The following is a 23,364-nucleotide window of genomic DNA, read 5'->3' as shown; positions in this document are numbered from 1 at the left end:
TTCTGTTAAATCCCAGACATTATGGTGTATACTTCTCCCAATACTAATACAGTATTGTATCAGGATATATACGTGTCCTCCTAATGCATAGTCATAAGTGCGCATACCTCCCATTTCCTAATGCACAATCAAAAGTGTGCATACTCTCCATTTCCTAATATACACATTAGGGTACATACCTCTCACTTCTTAACACACATACACAGAATACATGCCTCTCATTTCCTAATACACAGATATCAGTATGTATACCTTTCATCTCTCAATACACAGACATTGGGATACATACCTCTGACCTCCTTATACACATGTATTAGAATACATACCTCTCATTTCCTATCAGTATGTATACCTCTCACCTCCTTATACACATATACTAGAACAGTGATTCTCAAACTCGGTCCTCAGGACCCCACACAGTTCATGTTTTGCAGGTCACCCAGCAGGTGCACAGGTGTATTCATTACTCACTGACACATTTTAAAAGATCCACAGGTGAAGCGAATATCTCACTTGTGATTCTGTGAGGAGACCTGGTAAACATGCACTGTTTGGGGTCCTGAGGACCGAGTTTGAGAACCTGTGTACTAGAATACATATCCCTCATTTCCTAATACACAGATATCAGAATGTATACCTTTCATCTCCTATAGGCAGATATCTGTGTGCAGCATACCTTTCATTTCCTAATATACAAACATCAGGGTACGTACCTCTCACCTCTTAATATACATATACCAGGATACATACCTTCTAATACACAGATATCAGTAAGCATAACTCTCACATCCTTATACACATATACCAGAATACATAGCCCTCGTTCCTAATACATCAGCAAGCATGTATTACATCATTAAGCGTGCCTCTCATCTGCTAATACACAAAAAAAAATCAGTGTGCATACCTCTCACCTCCTAACACACACATATTAGGGTACATACATCTCCTGCTAATATACAGATATCAGTGTGCATACCTCTCACCTCCTAACACACACATATTAGGGTACATACATCTCCTGCTAATGTACAGACATCAGGGTGCATACCTATGCTAATATACAGACATCGGGGTGCATACCTCTCACCCCGTAACTCACACATATTAGGTCACATACATCTGCGGCTAATATACAGACATCAGGGTGCATACCTCTCACCTCCTAACACACACATATTAGGGCACATACATCTCCTGCTAACATACAGACATCAGGGTGCATACCTATGCTAATATACAGACATCGGGGTGCATACCTCTCACCTCCTAACACACACATATTAGGGCACATACATTTCTGGCTAATATATAGACATCAGGGTGTATACCTCTGCTAATATACAGACTAGAGCCGTAACTAGACATTTTGGTGCCCTGTGCCGGAAAGAGCATTGGCGCCCCCCTCATTTTTCAAGGGACATGATGCACCCAAAAAAGGGGAATTGCCTCATGGGGACGGACCATGGAAGAGATAGGAGAGGCCAGGAGATGCTGGGGATGAAATAAGAGGAAGCTACAAGTGAGAATGATAATAAACAGAAATTTGACAGGCCCATACAGCGCCCCCTGACCTGTGGTGCCCTGTGCGATGGCACCGGCCGCACTACCCTAGCTACAGCCCTGATATAGACATCAGGGTGCATACCTCTCACCCCCTAACACACACATATTAGGTCACATACATCTCCTGCTAATATACAGATATCAGGGTGCATACCTCTCACCTCCTATCACGCATATATTAGGGCACATACATCTCCTGCTAATAGCTAATATACAGACATCAGGGTGCATACCTCTCACCTCCTAACATACACATGTTAAGGCACATACATCTCCTGCTAATAGCTAATATACAGACATCAGGGTGCATACCTCTCACCTCCTAACATACACATATTAGGGTACATACATCTCCTGCTAATATACAGACATCAGGGTGCATACCTCTCACCTCCTAACATACACATATTAGGGTACATACATCTCCTGCTAATTTACAGACATCAGGGTGCATACCTCTTAACCCCTATCACACATATATTAGGGTACATACATCTCCTGCTAATATACAGACATCAGGGTGCATACCTCTCACCTCCTAACACACACATGTTAAGGCACATCTCCTGCTAATAGCTAATATACAGACATCAGGATGCATACCTCTCACCTCCTAACATACACATATTAGGGCACATACATCTCTTGCTAATATTTAGACATCAGGGTGCATACCTCTCACCTCCTAACACACACATATTAGGGTACATACATCTCCTGCTAACAGACATCAGGGTGCATACCTGTCACCTCCTAACACACTAATATTAGGGCACATACATCTCCTGCTAATAGCTAATATACAGACATCATGATGCATACCTCTCACCTCCTAACACACACATATTAGGGTACATACATCTGCTAATAGCTAATATACAGACATCAGGATGCATACCTCTCACCTCCTAACACACACATATTAGGGCACATCTCCTGCTAATAGCTAATATACAGACATCAGGGTGCATACCTCTCACCTCCTAACATACACATATTAGGGCACATACATCTCCTGCTAATAGCTAATATACAGACATCAGGATGCATACCTCTCACCTCCTAATACACACACATTAGAGCACATACATCTGCTAATATACAGACATCAGGGTGCATACCTCTCACCTCCTAACACACACATATTAGGGCACATACATCTCCTGCTAATATATAGACATCAGGATGCATACCTCTCACCTCCTGACATACACATATTAGAGCATATACATCTCCTGCTAATATACAGACATCATGATGCATACCTCTCACCTCCTAACACACACATATTAGAGCACATACATCTGCTAATATACAGACATCAGTGTGCATACCTCTCACCTCCTAACACATATATATTAGAGCACATACATCTGCTAATATACAGACATCAGGGTGCATACCTCTCACCTCCTAACACACACATATTAGGGCACATACATCTCCTGCTAATATACAGACATCATGATGCATACCTCTCACCTCCTAACACACATATTAGAGCACATACATCTGCTAATATACAGACATCAGGGTGCATACCTCTCACCTCCTAACACACACATATTAGGGCACATACATCTCCTGCTAATATACAGACATCATGATGCATACCTCTCACCTCCTAACACACATATTAGAGCACATACATCTGCTAATATACAGACATCAGGGTGCATACCTCTTACCTCCTAACACACACATATTAGGGCACATACATCTCCTGCTATTATACAGACATCAGGGTGCATACCTCTTACCCCCTATCACACATATATTAGGGTACATACACCTCCTGCTAATATACAGATGTCAGGGTGCATACCTCTCACCCCCTACCACACACATAATAGGGTACATACATCTCCTGCTAATATACAGAAATCAGGGTGCATACCTCTCACCCCCTTATACACACATATTAGGGTACATACATCTCCTGCTAATATACAGACATCAGGGTGCATACCTCTCACCTCCTAACACACACATGTTAAGGCACATACATCTCCTGCTAATAGCTAATATACAGACATCAGGATGCATACCTCTCACCTCCTAACATACAACTGTTTTAGGGCACATACATCTTCTACTAATATACAGACATCATGATGCATACCTCTCACCCCCTTATACACACATATTAGGGCACATACATATCTTGCTAATATAAAGACATCAGGTTGCATACCTCTCACCCCCTAACACACAACTGTTAGGGCACATACATCTTCTACTAATATACAGACATCATGATGCATACCTCTCATCTCCTAACACACACATATTAGGTCACATACATCTCCTGCTAATATACAGACATCAGGGTGCATGCCTCTCACCTCCTGACATACACCTATTAGGGCACATACATCTCCTGCTAATAGCTAATATACAGACATCAGGGTGCATACCTCTTACCCCCTATCACGCATATATTAGGGCACAGACATCTCCTGCTAATATACAGACATCAGGGTGCATACCTCTCACCTCCTAACATACACATGTTAAGGCACATACATCTCCTGCTAATAGCTAACATACAGACATCAGGGTGCATACCTCTCACCTCCTAACATACACATATTAGGGTACATACATCTCCTGCTAATATACAGACATCAGGGTGCATACCTCTCACCTCCTAACACACACATGTTAAGGCACATACATCTCCTGCTAATAGCTAATATACAGACATCAGGATACATACCTCTCACCTCCTAACATACACATATTAGGGCACATACATCTCTTGCTAATATAAAGACATCAGGTTGCATACCTCTCACCCCCTAACACACAACTGTTAGGGAACATACATCTTCTACTAATATACAGACATCATGATGCATACCTCTCACCTCCTAACACACACATATTAGGTCATATACATCTCCTGCTAATATACAGACATCAGGCTGCATACCTCTTACCCCCAATCACGCATATATTAGGGCACATACATCTCCTGCTAATATACAGACATCAGGGTGCATACCTCTTACCTCCTAACATACACATGTTAAGGCACATACATCTCCTGCTAATAGCTAATATACAGACATCAGGGTGCATAGTTTTCCCCCTAAAATATAGATATCAGAGCGCATAACTCTTATATCCTAATACACAGACATTAGGGCAGATATCTCTCACCTCTTAATGCACAAAATTCAGAGCAGATATGTGTGTGTGTGTGTGTGTAGTACATCTATGTGTCTATCTAAAATGCTTAGAAATTCAACCATAGATGCAATATGAAACACATGTGTTAGCGACTGTGTGTGATGTGTAACAATCTATATATAATTCCAGCTGTGTATTTTTAGCTCTACTGATGTCTGCAGACAGAAGGAATGTTGCAGGGGCGATGCCCCCCATTTACCCCCTCCTCTGGTTTGTGTGTCTGTGTGTATATATATATATATATATAATATATACACACAAACATACATATGCAAACTATACACACTCAATATATGTGTGCACTCAGTATATGTGTGTATTGTCGGTTTGTATCGCTATCTGTGCATGTATCTGCTTGAAATGTGTACGCCATTCCCTAAATAGTTTACAAGTAGTTTATTGCTCAATAGGTGGAAAAATATACTGTTACATATTTACACATAATACATTTACAGCAGAGCCCAATAATTCAATACAAAAATAACAATTATGGATTGCCTATGTTCAGGGTCTTGCTTTGACGCTCCATCGTAAGCAGCGACTGATAGCATGCTCCCGGTTAACTAGCAAGTTCCTCCTGTTTATTGTAACCCATTATTCAAATTAGATTTTGTGTTTTTTTTCGGCTTACATGCATATACAGATGTGGTTTAGGATGTAGGTGTATTATATGTATGCTGTCATATACACACACCCTCCTCCCTAACATATACAATACCTCAATACCTGTCTTCACTCCCTCCCCATTTGTTTTCACTGTCAATATTTCTCACACTCTCCATGCAGCTGTTTTCTCTATCTATATTTAGCTCTGTTTTTTAGAGTGATCACAATGAAAGTGGTAAAAGGTGATTAGTACGCACCCTACAGGCTCTCTGCCTTCCTTGTAGCTCCCCCTCCCTCGCTTTCACACTTCCACTTTTTCTGTTTCTCCCCTCCCTTCTTCCCTCCATCTTCCTTATTCTATCTCTCTTCTTTCCTTCTTTATAATTGTATATTATATTTTCTCTGACCATGCCATTACCCATTTCTGATGTATTCTAATCTTATCTGTTCCCTTAAACTCTTCTCTCTCAACCATTTTGTGGGTTGGACCAATATTCCCAAAAATACAGCCAATTAGCTTATTAGAAACTGGTGAGTTTACTGACGCCCCAAGATCTCACTGGTTCCTAGTGAATTGATAGGCCGGATACTAATGAATACTATGCTCCTATATTGTTTCTGTTCTCAAAATGGTTACTTCCACTGTTTGTTTGTTTTTATGCATTTTGATTTAGTCCATAAAATGGCTGAGTGTTGATGATATAAACACTTTCATATGTAGTAGTCCATAACTTAATATGAGCATATAGATGATATAGGGGTCTATTTACTAAGCAGTGTTAGGAGACAGAGTGAAAAGTGATAAGGTGCCAGCCAATCAGCTCCTAACTGCCATCTCACAGGCTGTGTTTGAAAAATGACAGTTAGGAGCTGATTGGTTGGCACCTTATCACTTTTCACTCTTTCTAACACTGCTTAGTAAATAGACCCCATAGGGTGAACAGAGCTATGTTCTTTATGTTGGTGATGGGCAGCAGGTGATTATCACACGGCAGGACTGTAGAGACCTAATTCTACTGTATATGAATAGAAACATGTTTTCTACATTGTTCTCTCAATTGATATGATGTACTATAACTGACAACATTACAGTTCCAATTTATCAAAAAAAGTCACATATAAGTCACAATTGCATTTTATTTTAAACTCTCACTTTCAGTATGCACTTATCTTATGCATACACAAATAAAGCTTACAGGATGAATTTCACTTCATATATAGATGTGTTTTCTACCACTTTGCTGCCGTATCACTTTCTCAAGTACTCTGTGTCGTACAGTAGCTGACATTTAGATGCTAAGATTTGCTACATGTTGTATGAGTCCCTCTCACTTCAGACTTGCCTATGCCGGGATATGAATATCATCCTATTGCACTGTTTGGCTACAGGCTTTTCTAACCATGATCATCTCCTGCTTGTCTGTAGACTGTATCGACTCAGTTTTAAAGATTAATTCAATAGGTGCTCTGGGCCTGGTTCAGTGATGGTTGCTATAGCTCAGCCGCTGTGTCTTTGTACGCAGGGGCTGTGCTAAAATATGCAAAAGCTACATTAGGTGTCTTAAGTAAAAAGACGCCCACTGTCGGCTTCTCTGATCAACAGAGTGAACTTCAGACATTTGAGTACCCCTCAGGTTACTCAGGATGTGCGACAAAATCACGCCATATTTGCTTACTCTCCCAAAATGGCCGGGAGCCTCCCGAAAATCGTGGACAAGTCTCCTGGACCGCTTCCAGACCCCCACCCCCGGCTGGCGTCCACTCCCCCCTTGTATAAGTGGCCGGTCCAGGGAGGAGCCTATGGCGCGTGAGTTGCGCTGAATAGCGTCATCGTGGCCCCGCCCCCCGGCAGCACAGTGCCGGCAATCACAGCATTGAGTAGTGGGGGCGAAGCCACAATTGCACAGTCACGCCCCTGTGCCACCCTCAAAATAGCGTCATGCCCTCCCCGCTGTGCCAACCAGGCAAGTCTGAATCGCACTGCCGGGGCCAGTGAAGCTGTGACCAAGAACGTAGCCACTGGCTTCGGCATGCCCAGAAAGCTGGTCTGACACCCCCCATTTTCTTGAACACTCCCTGTCGCTGCCCTCAACTGCCAGCAACATGTCAAGCATGCTGCGAATTTGGGGCACTGCTGCTGAAGTCTCTGAAAGCGATCAGCACTTGCACAGTGTGGCGCCCGTGCATGTGCAGATCTGCAAACAACCGAGATTTACGTAAATATCAAATTTAAATACATTTTGAATTAGGCCTCTTACCCTAAGCAAAAACATATAAGCATATATTTAGCATTTGGTCAGTATAGAGAACAGCCACCTCTGGACTGTTATATGCAATTAAACCAGTTATTTTCTACTGTTGAATAAAAGTTCTCAGGATTCTCTGCAGGCAATGGCTTATGGGCCTGATTCAGAGATGGATGCAGGAGACACAGCAGCTACGTCCTTGGATGCAGTTGCTGCGTAAAAATATGCTAATGCTGCAGCAGGCGTCTTGTGTATATAGACGTCTTCTGCAAGATTCTGCGTCCGAGAATGCAGCATTGGATCATCTGCGTGAACATTGGACATCTGAGGGAATCCGTATGTAATACCGCCAGCCACCTTCTAAGTGTCTAAACCTAACCCCCCCTTCCCCGCAGCCTAACCCTAAGTCTCCCGTTGGGGTGCCTAACCCTAACCTCCCCCTGGGGGTGCCTAACCCTAACCACCCCTTCCCCTAGCCTAAACCTAACCCTCCCAGGGGAATGCCTAACCCTAAGTCCCCCCGGGAGCCCTAAAACCTAACCCTCCCCCCCGCGGCTGTCCGCGCCCGGCGCTCAGCTTACCTTCATTCGGTATGCCGGGCGTCGGGCTCCCGGCGTAGGTCTAATGACAGGCGTCGGGATTTCGACGGAGGCGTTTTTTTTTTTTTTTTTTTAATTCGCCCTGATTCAGAGCGAGCGCTCGCAAATAGTGAGCACCTCTGAATCAGGCCCTAAGACAGTAGAGCAATTTAAACATGCATGGGATAGACATAAGAATATCCTTCAGAAGAAGTAAGGATCAATAAGGGTTGAGGTAACAATATGTTTAAAATTGGGGCAGACTAGATGGGCCGTGGTTCTTATCTGCAGTCAAATTCTATGTTTCTATGAAAAGCGGGCTGTCCTGCCAAAATCAGGACTGTTGGGAGATACGTAGTTTCATTCCTGTTATTCCATTCATTATCCCCTTCATTATCCCACCATCAAGTTCCTGTATGGGAACAACATAGAGTCTCGGGGCCTGATTCAGAGATGTACGCTAATGCAATCGCAACTTCATTCACTCATGGATCACGTTTGCTAAAATATGCTAGGGACATAAGGACGCCTACTGCTGTCTTCTCATTTCCGTCCGACGACGTGCAACAGCATAAACATCGGTAACATTGATGCAGATCGGGCAGCCATGCGGCATATGCAGCAAGTCTGACCAGGTGCAAACACTGCAGCTCTCATAACACGCAGAGAGCTCTCATGCTTCAAAGGAGACCGCAATGGCTAATTTATACACGTCCATGAAACGGCATTTACACGGTCAGACACGCATGCGTGTGCCTAGCCACCCCCCGTTACCTCCTCCAAATGCTGTCTACCTGTCACTCACTTTGCGAATGGATCTTCTGTGTGGGCGTAATCGCAAAACAATGATTGCGCATTCGCAGTGAGGCTGACCCGCATGTGTAATGACAAACAATCGCTTGATCTACATAAAATCGGCGTTGACTGCATCTCTGAATCAGGCCTTCAGTCTGTAGCAAAATAGAAACCTGCAATCTGCATTGATACCAGTTCCTCAGTATCTGCCAAATGTGCTACTAAGAAGTCATTCTTATTGTCATATCTAGTGTAGGATTGTTCATTACATTTCATTAGTCAGCAAATAATTACAGCTCATTAACAATTTCACTGTCATTAGGTTACTAAGTTCTCATCATGTTCTCTAACCATCTGCCTGTAATTTCTTCCAAACAGTGGAGGTCACCCCTCACCTCTCTGCCGCAGTGCCCTCTCCAAATAGCCTCCCCCCAAGTCCCGGGGAGCTGAGGCAAGAGCAACGGGCAGCTAGTGGTCCCGGAGTGCCGATGGACCCTGTTAATCGAGAGCAACAGCTGCAGCAGCAGCTACTTCTCCTGAAACAGCAGCAACAGCTCCAGAAGCAGCTTCTTTTTGCTGAATTCCAGAAGCAACATGAGAACCTGACAAGACAGCATGAGGTCCAAATCCAGAAACACCTCAAGGTGAGAAATACAGTTTTACGTATCCAGCACTACTTCCTTCTACTTTCACTAGCACTACCTCTCTATTACTTGCAATACAGGTTTTTCCACTTGCAATGCAGGCTGTATGTGTTCCCCACCGCAGTACCATAATTATTGATATCTTCCACTTTTCCCCAGTGATAACCCATCTGTCTGCATGTCACAGGCTTTTACTGTGTACTTTTCTTAGAAAAGACCACTTACAGCTACCTTGCCCCAGGACAATTTACATTGCCTTGCTCCCCACTGCCATAGAGCCTACATTTACAGTTTTACTAAATAGACCTGTTCACCTCCAATGCAGATCATGCCATTGCTGCCCACCATAGAAACTCTCCCTTCCCCAACAACCATGATTAATACGTCTGGTCAACCTTCAAGATAGGTAATTTCCGATCCTCTGCAATAAATAATGATAGATAGATACGTTGCGGCTAAATCCTCACTGCAACCGCCGATGGTAATTTAACTCTATGGGCCTGAATTAGAGGTGCACACAGTGTCAATGTCGCACGTCATCGCCCAATGTTTCTAGCCTGCGCATGTGTCCGAGTCGCTGTATGCATGTGTCCCGATGGTTACTGCCAAAAGCCACAGAACCCGGCATCCGGCGGAAGGAGCCAAACAGGTGCGGATGAATCTGATCACATCCCCCTGTGCAACTCGCATTTCCTGTCCACAAGGAGGGAGCGAGGTTCCGGGAACCAGCATCATCTGAAGATGGAGAAGGTTCCTGCTGTCAAGCCATGAAAATGTTGTATAACTATAGGGAGGGAAGTCCTCTCATGTGCCGGAACATCCATTATTGGGATCTTCTTTTACTGGAATTGCCTTTTTCTGCTGTCCACGTAGTAGATGGAAACTCAGGGCCTGATTCAGAGTTGTTTGCTAATCCGATGGTCTACGTACAACTCCGATGGTAGCCTATTTGCACATGTGCAGGATTTGTTCTCAACATGTGCCAATCGGTGTCTGCAAGATCACTTGCAGTGCCCCCTAAGCTGCAGCATGACTGAGAATTAGTCGTAACACTTTAAAGAACATAATTCTTGTATCCTCAAGTGTTTTCTCCATGAATACCCTTACCCTGCTTGTCCTCCACATGTAGCAGCAGCAAGAGATCTTGGCAGCCAGGAGGCAGCAGGAACTGGAGCAACAAAGAAAACGAGAGAGGCAGAGACAGGAGGAGGCTGAGAAACAGAGGCTGGAGCAGCAGCTCCTGATACTGAGGAACAAAGAGAAGAGCAAAGAGAGTAAGGGAGAGTGGACAGACAGAGGTGAAGGGGGGGGCTGGATCAGAATGGGGGTTACAGGTTTCATGTTTGTGCTGTGGTGCTCTTTAACCTGTTGTCTTGTGTTCCCATTGCCCTTTGTGTCCTTCCAAGGTGCCATAGCCAGCACAGAGGTGAAACTGAAGCTACAGGAATTTCTGCTCAGCAAATCTAAGGAGGTGCCAGGGAGTGCCAACCATTCCATCCTACAGCACCCCAAGTGTTGGTGAGCTGGTTACTGCTGCTCTTTCCTTGTTTCCTTTTTTTACCGCATTCCCACAAATCTCACTCATCTAGAAAACCCCTCTACAATCATTCTTACTGTTTGCTTTCCATCTGTCTGTTCCTTCCTTCCGTCTAACACTGACCTCATTGCCACTTATAGTTTACTTTCTATCATATTGTCATGTCTAACTCTCAGTCTTTCCTCTCAACATGTTGCCAATCTCTTCTACATGTCTGTCTTTCTAGGGGCACTCACCATACCTCACTGGACCACAGCTCCCCCCCTCAGGCTGGGTCACCAGCTACACCCCCCTCTTACAAGCTGCCTCTCCTGGCAACCTGCGACGGGCGAGATGACTTCCCCCTGCGCAAGACAGGTAACTAAGCTGGGGCTGGGATGATGTGAGATGTATGCTCTGCCTTGTCACATTTTCATTGTTATGAACAGTTCACAAATAGGGCCTGATTTTGAGTCACACGCAACGCGTTCATGTAGTTCAGCGATTATTTGTAACTTCTGAAAACTCCTACGGCGCACAAAGATGCTTTTACGATCAGGTCAGACAGTATCAGAAATGTGGTGGAAAAGTGATAGGTGGTGACTGGGAGGTGGCTACTAGTGCACGCAGAAATGGTCCTTTCAGTGCACATATTATGGGAGGGTCACGGGCGAGTCAGTGCAAGCGGCTGTGTGCCCAGACGCTGGCACAGGAGGCCTTGGTCACATGGAGAACCTGCACCTGCCATAGGGCTGGAGCAAGTTTTGATGGTGCCACCGATTATGGCGTATAAGGACGCACCAATGGGTATTACAGCGTGCTCGTGTGCTAAAAGTGGGTTTCTCAGACCTTGCACATTCAGCCGCATAGATGTACACAAGGGAAGGAGTTTGTAGCGACATTTGCTTAAACTCACTGACGGGCGGCCGCCAATTTGTGTGCAACTCAGAATCAGCTCCATAATGTCTGTTTTTAATATTTTTTATGTTACTTTATCTAACCTGGTGATTGTAAGAGTCAATAACACATGTTTATATGCAAGGATCTCTACCCTCTTGTGCTTCTCCTTACTTATACTGTCATCTACTCCTTACTCCCCACTAGGGCACCTAACACTTAAGCCGCGTATCTATTAGGCGATTTTAATGAGAGATTGAACAATTATAACATCGTAATAGTTCAATCACTCATTATTCGTGCACAAATTGTGCACTACAATGTCGGGAACGACCAGCGGTGCGTGCTCCTGCTGGTCGTTTCCCACATCAATCATCATCTGAACATGCCGGTCAATCTGCCGATAACGACAGACTGGGCATGTTCATGGATGTGGGTGGGTGCACTTGTGGCGCCATATAAATAAAGGATAACAATAATGATAAGGATGAAACTGTGGGCCTGATTCAGAGCCGGACACTCTGACAGAGTGCTCGCTCTGAATCAGGACCGGCCTTCTGTTTTTTTAGAGCGGTCTCTAGGCCGCTCGCATAGCTGTGGGTTACCACCCACAGCTATAGCGAGCAGCCAGGAAGATGGTCAAGACCATCGCGACCATCGGGCTTGCGACGAGACACTTGTGGTAGGGTCTCGTTGCCGCAAGCCCCAGAGAGATTTCGGCTCTCACAGAGCCGAAAGCTCTCCCACTGACATCACTCATGATGTCAGTGGGGCCGCCCCCAAACAGAGGCGTTCACATGGGAACGCCTACGTTTGGGCAGCCACTCCCCCGGCCCACCCACCAAAGGGGGCGTGCTGTCACATCGACAGCACGCCCCCTTTGGTACGAGACCCGGAGCGACGGTTTGCCGGCTCCGTCGTGCGCATGCGCACTGGGCCACCATCGACCCGCTTGTGAGCGGGTCTGAATCAGGCCCTGTGTGCTAACGAGCTGCTCTTTCTGAGTGCAAGGGGAATTGTAATGCTTTGCTTATGTCATTAATGAAACAATAGCAATACATGATAATCTTTTAGCCATATCATTCTGTTATACTATATGCTGTATGGTACATTCTGCACTGTCATTCCCTTCTGACTGTGTCAGCCTCTCAGAGTCACCTCCCACACAGTCTCCCTTCTCACAATGTACTCACAAGTACATCAAAGAAAATATTACAATTATTGAAGTGCTCCATTCTAACTCTGGGCCTGATTCAGTAAGGATTGCAATAGCGATTACGCAAGCATTCTCACTGCGAAGATATGCTAATGATTGCAATCGCAATGCCATCGCAAGCCTAACATAAGGACCCCCCTTTACCTTACATACATCCGTAATACTTAGCAAGACTGCGAAACCATCGGTAACATCGAATACCATCACAGCCTCACGCACACTTGCACAAGGTCTGACCTTACTAAGAAATAGCTAATCTCATCGCATGCAGTGATATCCCAAGCTCTGTATGGCATCGCAGTGGGTAATTTACGCATGCCCCATGTGTGTTGCCGACTCCCCCCGTTACTACCTCCAAACGGTACTTTCTGTCAATCACTCTGTGATGGGTCTGTAGTCACTGTAATCGCAGTCCCGATCGCAGTGCACTCTTCACGCACGCTCACTGCGATGCATAGGCATGCTCAGAACACAACAATCAGCAGTTGTGATCGGTAGTAAATCAGGCCCTCTATCAGTTTATTTCAATTTGCACTGCTTTCTAATGTACAATGACAACTTGACATCATATTTGCCTACTTTTGGAAAAACATTACAGGGAGGTGTGAGAAAGGCAAATACTGTTCATCGATTAGAGGCAAGTCATAGAAATTGACATACATATAACCATTACTAGATAATGGGCGGGATGTACTAAAGGAAAAATGCGGTAAAACCCCAGTTTTGGGGTTTTTACCGCATTTCCATATGTACTAAGCCTCGGCCACCCTATTATCGGTGCGGAGGGTAACACCAGAAAAACCTGGCTTTACCCCATAGAAGCCTATGGGCTTCCTACCGCATCCCGCACCCAGTGCTTCGCCGCCGCCCCGCAGTTGCCCAGCCCTGGCCCTCACTCACCTGAGTGTCCTGCGTGCTGGCACATGCTCCTCCTAGGTCCTTCGCCTCCACCTCCTCCTAATCTTCTTCCGGGTGCAGGGAGGAGGAGGAGCCCGGGACTTCCTGCACAAGTCACCAGCAGGAAGTTCCCGGGGCTCGGAGGGGGCGGGGTCCCACGGAGACCGCTCACCCGGCGTCGGCTGCTTCACAAAGGGCAGCTCTTATCGCAAGAGCAGTCATTTGCGATTCTAATCGCATATGTTAGTACATATGCGATTAGTAAGGTTGCGGTGAGTCGTGGAATGTTCACCGCAACCTTAGTACATCCCGCCCAATGAGAGAAGTTTGCAAATGCGATAGGAGGCCGAGATTTTTACCAAGTACTCAAAAAAATCTGCATAGAAAGAACAACCAGATATAAGTCTGCTCTTTAGCCCATGTATACACTAATGCAAGATGTTTTACCATCAGTGTGACTGCGTTCACATATGCTGCACTCTACCATTTTGTAGCATCTTAAATTACTCGCTATATCATCTCCAGTAAATCAACACCTAGGGCACAAACCACCTGTAATTCTTCTCTCAGCTTTGGGCCACCATTTTCTTGTAGCACAAATCCTTCTAATTCTTCTTCCCAGTGTTTCCTTCATGTTGGGTAGAGAGTGATGACATCATCACTGTATTGCACACACCCAGCCCAGCCTCAGGGAGATTGCTAGACTTTTCAGGGAGTCAGGGATAACCACCGTTTCAGGGAGTCTCCTTGACACATTTTCCTTGTTTGTCCTCCCTTTCAGCTTCTGAGCCAAATTTAAAGGTTCGCTCACGGTTAAAGCAGAAAGTCGCAGAAAGACGTAGTAGTCCTCTTCTCCGCAGGAAGGATGGAACAGTCATCAGTGCATTCAAGAAGAGAGCTATTGAGATTCAGGGTATGCATCCATCCTCTACCCCAATTCCCAATGTGACTTCTCATTGCCTTCATCTCACTTTCTGAGTCCCTCATTGTCTTTCACCTTGCCTCTCTCAGTCCTCATTAGCTGTCATGTCTTACCTCCAAAATGTCCCTCATTGATGTGTTGTAAATCTTCTTGCAGTTTCCTCTGTATGTAATAGTGCCCCGGGTTCAGGACCCAGCTCCCCAAACAGCTCAAATAGTGCCATCTGTGAAAACGGACTGACCGGGAGTGTTCCGAATATTGTTAGTGAGGTAAAGTGAAACAAAGGCTCAGCAATGTATAATGATGCAATATAATGGACAGTTGCAAGGTGGCCTAGAGGTAGGAAGATGGTGGGAAAGGCCTTGTATGTGTTTTTTTTTCTTTTGGAGAGGAAGGGGGAAATGAGTTTGTGCCTGGTATTAGAGGTCAGTAATAGTGGGCCTGATTCAGAGGTGGAAGGAGGTGCAGTAGCGGCTGAGACTTTTGTTGCAGCCGTTACTGCGAATTTATGCTAATGTCGCAGCTGATGGACTTCTTACTGAGACACCCATCGGCTGCGTTTCTACTCCACTATGGTGCACTGAAAGTCGCATCATCGAGCAGGCATCGGCCGCATCAACAAGCATTAGCGCAGTCCTATGTTTTCTCAGAATGTCTAACGGTACATGGTCGCCAATGCCAATGGAACTGCGTCTTTTGATTCAGTCCCTGACACCAGTATGCCCTGACACGTCCGGCGATGGAAGCCACCCACCAGTCATCACCCAGGAATACCTATCGAAATTGTATTGATCTCCTTGCAATTCCGATATGTGTCTGTCGGCGGTAACCAATCGGGATGCATTCGCATTGCGTCTCAGACCCATGCTCAAATTTATACCATCAGGTGCCACCCAATGTTCCAAATCCATCCTCCTCTGAATCAGGCCCAGTGTTCTGTTCTCTATTTACCTGCATTTGCTTTCTCAGCAGAGAATTCTCACCTTGGATGGAACGGGAGGGCCGTTAGGGCTATACACTTCTCCGTCATTACCCAACATCTGCCTGCATGGAAGCGCCAGCAACCTCACTGTGAGTATCAGTTTCATAGGATCAAACTGAGTTGTTGTTATATCATCATGATATATCTTAAAGGATGTTGATTGAAAGAAAAAGTAATAATGGATGATGTTGTATTAACTTTACATTCTCCCTTCAGGGCCAGTTCACCTCCCAGGAGGGGTCAGAGCGCCAAAGCCTACGGCCAGGTGGTCCTTTCATCAGCACTGCACCACTCCCCACCCTGGATGGAGGGGAGATAAGTCTGGGGGCTCCCTCGCTCCTGCAGCATGTACTTTTATTGGAGCAAGCGAGACAGCAGAGTGCCCTTATAACAGGTTGATATTCTTCTTCCATAATATGTTTGACTTTTTAATTTGCCACATTTGTGTGTAATTCTCCACCTTTTATTGTCACTTTCCTCTTTTCCCACTTTCATTATCACACTATTAATGTATCAAGTTTTTTAATTTACCCTCAAAATGTTTTTACTGTATGTTATTCACAAGTCTTTATCATTCCCTGCTTTGTATAATGTATTTGCTCACTTTGTTTACTTTACCTAGTTAAATACAGTCAGCACAATGTCTCTTGTAACATGCGTTCTGTTCATGTCTCAGTCCCGCTGCATGGTCAGTCCCCCCTGGTGGGGGGAGAGCGCGTGTCCAGTTCCCTACGCTTGGTCACAAAGGGCCCCCGACATCGTCCTCTGAGTCGCACACAGTCCTCCCCTCTCCCACAAAGCCCTCAGGCCCTCCAGCAACTGGTCCTTCAGCACCAGCACTATCTTGACCAACAGCAGCTCAGCAAGGTATTTGGGATTAGCTAGAAGTATGCCTTTAATTCAAATTTCCTTATGAATATATGTCTAAAACAAACTTTATTGTTCCTAGCAGACTGTGGAAGGAATACGCCAGCCACCTACTCACCCAGAGGAAACAGAAGAGGAGCTGACAGAACAGGACTGGGGGGATCGGTGTCGCGCTGTCTTCACTCTGGATGGGGGAACAGAGAGTGAAGGAACGCAAGAAGAGGAAGAAGGAGGAGAGGATGAAGAAGATGATAGTGAAGAGGGACGGACCAATGGTTCAGAGCATGCATTCAAAAAGGTGGGGATAATTCAAGAAGGATGCAGCTCATACAAAATAGAAAATATATGCTTTATTGGGAAGCGAGGTTGGACAAACTTGCTAGAAGAATGGATGGGCTGTTAATTCTTTAGTAGATAGATGTGCCTCCTTGGGTGAGGCAAAATTACATATTAACAGAAGACTCTAATGAAACAGTGCCCCTAGTGGCTGAATGATCATGGAAAAAAGATGAATACTTTTTGTCTATACCCAGTGGAGGGAGCCATTTTATGACCATAGGGCCTGATTCAGAGCCGGACGCTATTTGCGCTCGCTCGTTCAGAAAAAGGGGCCGGCTATTTAAATTGAGCGCTCGCTCTTTGCGGTCTGTTGACACCTCTATGTCTGAGCGAGCGAGCGAACGAAACATGCGCTCGCTATTTTGTAAAGACGCCCCCTGGCCGCTCGCATCCTACGTCATCTCCGCTATTTATTTGATTAATCGAGTACATCGAAAGGCGTCTGAACTGCTCGCAGTGCTTGTGGTAGGATTTTCCTACCGCAATAATGCGAACAGTTCAGGCTAAGAAACAACCAAGTGACGTGGTCGATGACGCTGCTTTGTTAATTATGCACACCCTTAAAACGCCCGTTTTGATCGTTTGGCACGCCTGCGTTCGGATCACCACTCCCTGTTTTCAAGTACCTTCCCCTGTTACCACCCACAAACGCCTCATCCTGTCACTCAGAATTAGCAGGCACTCGCTGTTTTGCGAGCACTCGATTTCCGACCGCAATGACTGGTTGGCGCATGCGCATTACGACCCATACGCATGCGCAGATGTGCGAACATCGCTCGGAGCGAACGAGCGGCCGCTTACGAGCGGCTCTGAATCAGGCCCATAGAGCTGTCCACATCACTGGGAGCCATTGACATTACTGAGACATGGAGCACTTTGCACTGTTAGCGAATTAATAGCTTGTATTGGTTCCGCCTACAAAATAGCTGCCCCCACTATGTAGCAACTACAGACAGACTTAAACAGGCCACACATTCCTTCAAGTATGAAAATATTGTTTTATTTGACAAACCAGTCTACAGGCATATATATTTTTTTAAAATAAGCAAAAATAATCCAAATGGCAATGAACCAATGTGCATATATATATTTATTTATTGCCAGTTATTTACATAGCGCACACATATTCCGCAGCGCTTTACAGAGAATATTTGGCCATTCACATCAGTCCCTGCCCCAGTGGAGCTTACAATCTATATTCCCTATCACATGTGCACACACATACACGCTAGGGTTAATTTGTGTTGGGAGCCAATTACCCTACCAGTATATTTTTTGGAGTGTGGGAGGAAACCGGAGTACCCGGAGGAAACCCACGCAAGCACAGGGAGAATATACAAACTCTGCACAGGTAGGGCCGTGGTGGGAATCGAACCTGTCAAACTAATGCAGGAAGATTGTGAAGTCTATATACAAAATCATATTTCATACATATATCTTTAGGTGCGTTTTATTCAATGATGTGCGGTCAGGTGAGGCAGAGCCTTTCCTGTCATACTTAGGTATACTCCAGAGTTTTCACTATAAAAATGATAAGAAAAATGTAAAGAAAATATTATAAATATCTTCTTTGTATTATTCTAATAATTTTTATAGTCAAAACTCTGGAGTAATAAGTCTATGGCAGGTGAGGCACTGCAACCCTTGTCTACCTATTCCGCACATCCCTGATCAAAACTCACCAAATTTCCTGCACTATATACTGCTGCACCTTTGTATAATGCCCACATGAACCCTCGGGTTCATATATGTGTGTTGGTAATCTGGCTCTGATACTAGCCAGTGCCTTCCCAGCCATTTACCTCACCGCACGTCACTGTTTTTATTGTACATGTCGTTGAATAGTAATACTAAGATAGGGCGGGATGTACTAAAGGTAAACATTCGGTAAAACCCTCGAAAATGCAGTTTTCTGGGGTTTTACCGAATTCCCCGAATGTGCTAAGCACCTGGAATGCGATGCATTCCGTGCTTTGTCCCGATGGGTAACGCCACCTTCAGGTGGTGTTACCCAATAGAAGCCTATGGGCTTCTTATCAGGACGCTCCAGGCTGGGAGGGATCCGATCAGATCCCTCCCATGAGACCCGCGGCTGGTGTCCTTCTGCACATGCGCAGGTCACTAGAGGTACTTCTGGGTATTAAACCAGTCCCTCTGCCCGGCAGCATCGCAAAGGACAGCTCTTATCAGGAGAACTGTCCTTTGTGAAATTCTTGGTACATACCGCGGTAATGAACCGTGGTATGTACCAGAAGTCAGGGAGAATGTACCGCAATGCTAAAGCGATTCTTAGTACATCCTGCCCACTATGAGAACAAAGATGAGAATATGGGACAAGAAAATGTTAGTGTTTGATGGAATTGTTCTGCAGGTACAAAGCTGGCAGAGAAATGTTCTGTCATTGCAAGTCAGGTGGAGGTGTTCTACATTTACAGGGCAGCAGGAGGAATACTCTGCAGTTGCAGGCCAGGAGGAGGAATATTCTGAGGTAGCAGGGCAGGAGTAGGAATGTTCTGCAGTTGGAGGGCAGGAGAAGGAATGTTCTGCAGTTGCATGGCAGAAATAAGATTGTTCTGCTCCAGGGCAGGAGAAATAATCTGCTAGAGAGGAGAGGGGGCTTGGAAATACAGATTGAAGGAAAATATGATTGCAGTTTGTACCCTCAGTGTTTTGATGTAAGAGCACAGTTCATTGATGAGGAGAGCAGAGTATGAGTCATTCATTAATGACTCATGTAACCCCCCTCCTTCCTGTGAGTCAGTCTGTACTAACACCATCCTCCTCCCCCTTGACCTGCTGTAAAATGCAATGGGGGGCTGCAGGCTGGAAATGAAAGCAGTGAGCGTTTAGAAGTGGATAGAGTCAGTGGTAGCTTTTTTTTTTTTAATCACTGAAACTTGCAAACGAACAATGCTGCATGCATACAGATAATACATGTTTATTATAAAACATGTGCAAATGTACATCATAATGAATTAAGGGGTATAGGGGCCTGGACTGTTTGCAGCTTATGCTGTTCTCACATGTACTATGACTTTATAAATTGTAGTATGTGCTGCCATAGCATTCTCCTCTGTGATACGACAAATGCTGCAATCTGATGTATCTAACCACTATACATAATTACCAATTTTACATCTGTCATTTAAATGCAATGTAGGCAACTATATTGTGTACCTCATGCCTCAGTGATATTACTAGTGAATCCATGAGTTGAATATTGGTTAAGCACACAAAATGGCTGCCTTGTTTGTGTGCAGTTAACAGGTCCGTTTTAATTTTCACTTCCAATTTGGCTGTAGTCTCTATAACATGTTATACTGTATAATGAATAGTATTTATCAAGAATTAATATTTAAAATACAAAATAAAGTATTTGTTCCTTATGTTCATGTAGAGTGTGCAGTTCATATTGTGCAAAATGCATTGCAGGAAATGATATTGTAATGTTGGCTGTACACTGCTCATGTCATACCCTGTGCTTCTTTATACTACTCTGAACAACATGAACAAAGGAGGTGGCACTCAGGGTCTTATGAAGTGTATAATAAAGTTAGACATTTCTGGGGGGGGTTCTTAAACGTTCTTCAGGGATACTCTGAAATACTATACTGTGAAAAATTGTAATGCTATATAATATGGGTTTGCAATGGTTTTAGTTATGTTACTGATTCAGGAGATTTTATACTTTCTGGGGGTGAAACGCCTTTTAGGTAGTCTGTAAAACGAATTTTTAAACTAGAAACAAATGTCAGAGTTGGGAATAGAGTAAGAAATAGCAAGTAACTGTGTATCTGGACAAACCATGTTGCAATGCAAGGGCTGCAAATAAAGACATAGTTTTTTGCATGTGGGGTAAATACTGGCTGCTTTTGCATGTAGCTCACAAATGCTGGGAAGCTTTATTTTTACACTGCAATTTAGATGTCACACGCCTCCCAAATCTAAATCTCTCTGTACATTTTAAATCGGCCCCACCTGCAGTGCAGCATGGTGTTACCAAGATGCACAGTTACTTGCTCTTTCTTATGGTGCGTACACACGGAACGATCAGTCAGCGATAACGATATCGCTGACTGATCGTCCTGCACCTTCCCGGTGTGCTGGATGATAATTATCGTTCATCCAGCACACCACCAACCCACCAACGACGGGTCACCAACGAAGATATCGAGCAGGTTGGCCTGCATGCACGGGCGATGAACGATATTGTTATCGTCCATACGTGCGCGCGCATCGCTGGTCGTTGGGCACCAAAAGATGAATGATCTGAACGATAACAATATGGTCGATATCGTTCATAATGTGCATTGTTATTGTACCGTGTGTATGCACCATTATTTTTTTCCCAAATCTGAATCAGGCCCATGGTGCAATAAGATGGCAACTAATGCAGACTTACAAAATATCACTTCTGATGAGAGGGCCTGGCCAGATCAGGGTATTCCTTATGCAATATGTACAGCCACACAGCCATTTGCCTGATTGTAATCCCACATGCAGCAAAAATCAAATGGAGACTGTACATCTATGAAAGGTGTCAGCATGTGCCTGCTGAACAGCCCGCAAATTTATTTTTCCCATGTCCTCTGAGGTATGTCGGGCATTATTTCTGATGATACGTCTTTTTGCACTTTTGATATTGTATTTATTTGCACATTAAATATAATGTAATTTAAAAATGTATAAATGTATCACATGAAATAAAGACAGACCTGATATCCACCTACTCTCCTGACTTCATTAAACATACATGAGGTTCCAATAAGTTTTGCATTTTTATGCTATTTTTTTTTCGAGCTGTGTCCTAGCAGGTAAACCTTGTAATTAAATAAGAGGTTGGCTCAATAGTGTCTGCATTGACGCAGTTCAGTAAGTGACCTGTGCATGCATATTATGGGCAAACAGCTGTATTTTCACCTACTCTGCTGTTTGTCTGATTCATAAAAGTTTTGTATAATACCTTGTTTATTATTTATACCCTGCTCCATTGAATTGGCTGACAACATGGGGACTGTCCACTGGTTATATACATGTTGCCAGGTATTTTATTATTAATTATCCATAGTAGTGGGGCATAGCACTGATTCTTGCCTTTATGTATAATTATATAAAATGATGAACATATAATAAGGCAGACAAGGAAGGTATCAGGTTTTAGGTTTCAGCAAAATGTAGGAAAGTTCTCTCATTTAACAGTTTTGTACATTGTTGATACACTGAATCCACTAATAATAATTATTAGTGGATTCACTGTATCAACAAAGGGGCAGATGTACTAAGCTCTGGAAAGTAATAAATTAAATGTGATAATCTACCAACCAATCATCTCCTAACTGTAATTTTTCAAACACAGCCAGTAACATGACAGGAGCTGAGTGGCTGGTAGTTTATCACTTTACAATGTATCACTTTCCAGAGCTTAGTACATCTCCCCCAATATGTGTGTTTTATAAAAAGCTCGATAATTTACAATACTAGAGAACCTAAGCTTCAGTCTAGGGATTACACCAACATGTTTTAACATTTTTAAAAAAACAAAGGAAGAAGGTGTCTTTCCTAGGACCTCATGGGATCTCAATCAGGTTTTGCTTTTATAGTGTACAGTACATATACTTGCCGATGTGGGAGGTGCAGGGTGCATGACACAGCAATCATTCCCTAGCATTGTAAGTAGGGTGTGGGGCCGCAATGATGCAATATGTATATAGTAGTTTGAAATAAGAATAACACAATGCCAGTTTCTGGCTCAAGCAGCAAAGGTCAGTAATTCTAATAGCAATAAAAAAAACTATTCGGACAATCAAATGAAAAAAATAAGCACTACCCACCATCTGCCCAAACATCACCCAGATCCACCTAGAAATGCCCAATTTTGGATGGAATTTCTCCTTCATGGTCCGAGATCCGAGACTGTCACACCAAAACCATTTTAAAAGCAAAGTGTAGGGTACATTGGTAGTACATAGAATAGAACAGAAGATGTGTCTGTCTTACACAGTTTGGAGCTTTCAACATGAGTCTTTGGGCCTGATTCAGCTGAGGACAGAGTTGCAAAGCAGCATTGCAATTGCGATCCTTGTAAATATGGTAGCGTG

General features: G+C 44.2%; 1 protein-coding gene across 11 annotated transcripts in view; it reads left to right on the top strand.

The window, feature by feature from the left end:
* Nucleotides 1-23,364, top strand: part of HDAC5 (histone deacetylase 5) — a 115,482-nt gene that overhangs the window by 67,094 nt on the left and 25,024 nt on the right. For 8 of the 11 annotated variants that reach the window (XM_088470619.1, XM_088470622.1, XM_088470618.1 and 5 more), the window contains 10 exons: nucleotides 9,365-9,630; nucleotides 10,760-10,928; nucleotides 11,037-11,148; nucleotides 11,394-11,524; nucleotides 14,938-15,069; nucleotides 15,235-15,347; nucleotides 16,048-16,149; nucleotides 16,277-16,454; nucleotides 16,737-16,927; nucleotides 17,013-17,225. In XM_088470619.1, coding sequence (XP_088326745.1) covers nucleotides 9,365-9,630; nucleotides 10,760-10,928; nucleotides 11,037-11,148; nucleotides 11,394-11,524; nucleotides 14,938-15,069; nucleotides 15,235-15,347; nucleotides 16,048-16,149; nucleotides 16,277-16,454; nucleotides 16,737-16,927; nucleotides 17,013-17,225 — 1,607 coding nt within the window. The remainder of the gene's footprint in view (nucleotides 1-9,364; nucleotides 9,631-10,759; nucleotides 10,929-11,036; nucleotides 11,149-11,393; nucleotides 11,525-14,937; nucleotides 15,070-15,234; nucleotides 15,348-16,047; nucleotides 16,150-16,276; nucleotides 16,455-16,736; nucleotides 16,928-17,012; nucleotides 17,226-23,364) is intronic. The other 3 variants (XM_088470623.1, XM_088470615.1, XM_088470616.1) reach the window with 2 other exon arrangements.

This window comes from Taudactylus pleione, unplaced genomic scaffold (genome assembly GCF_031769625.1).
Source record: "Taudactylus pleione unplaced genomic scaffold, aTauple2 ptg000102l, whole genome shotgun sequence".
Classification (NCBI taxonomy): domain Eukaryota; kingdom Metazoa; phylum Chordata; class Amphibia; order Anura; family Myobatrachidae; genus Taudactylus; species Taudactylus pleione.
This window is presented reverse-complemented; position numbering and strand designations above follow the sequence as displayed.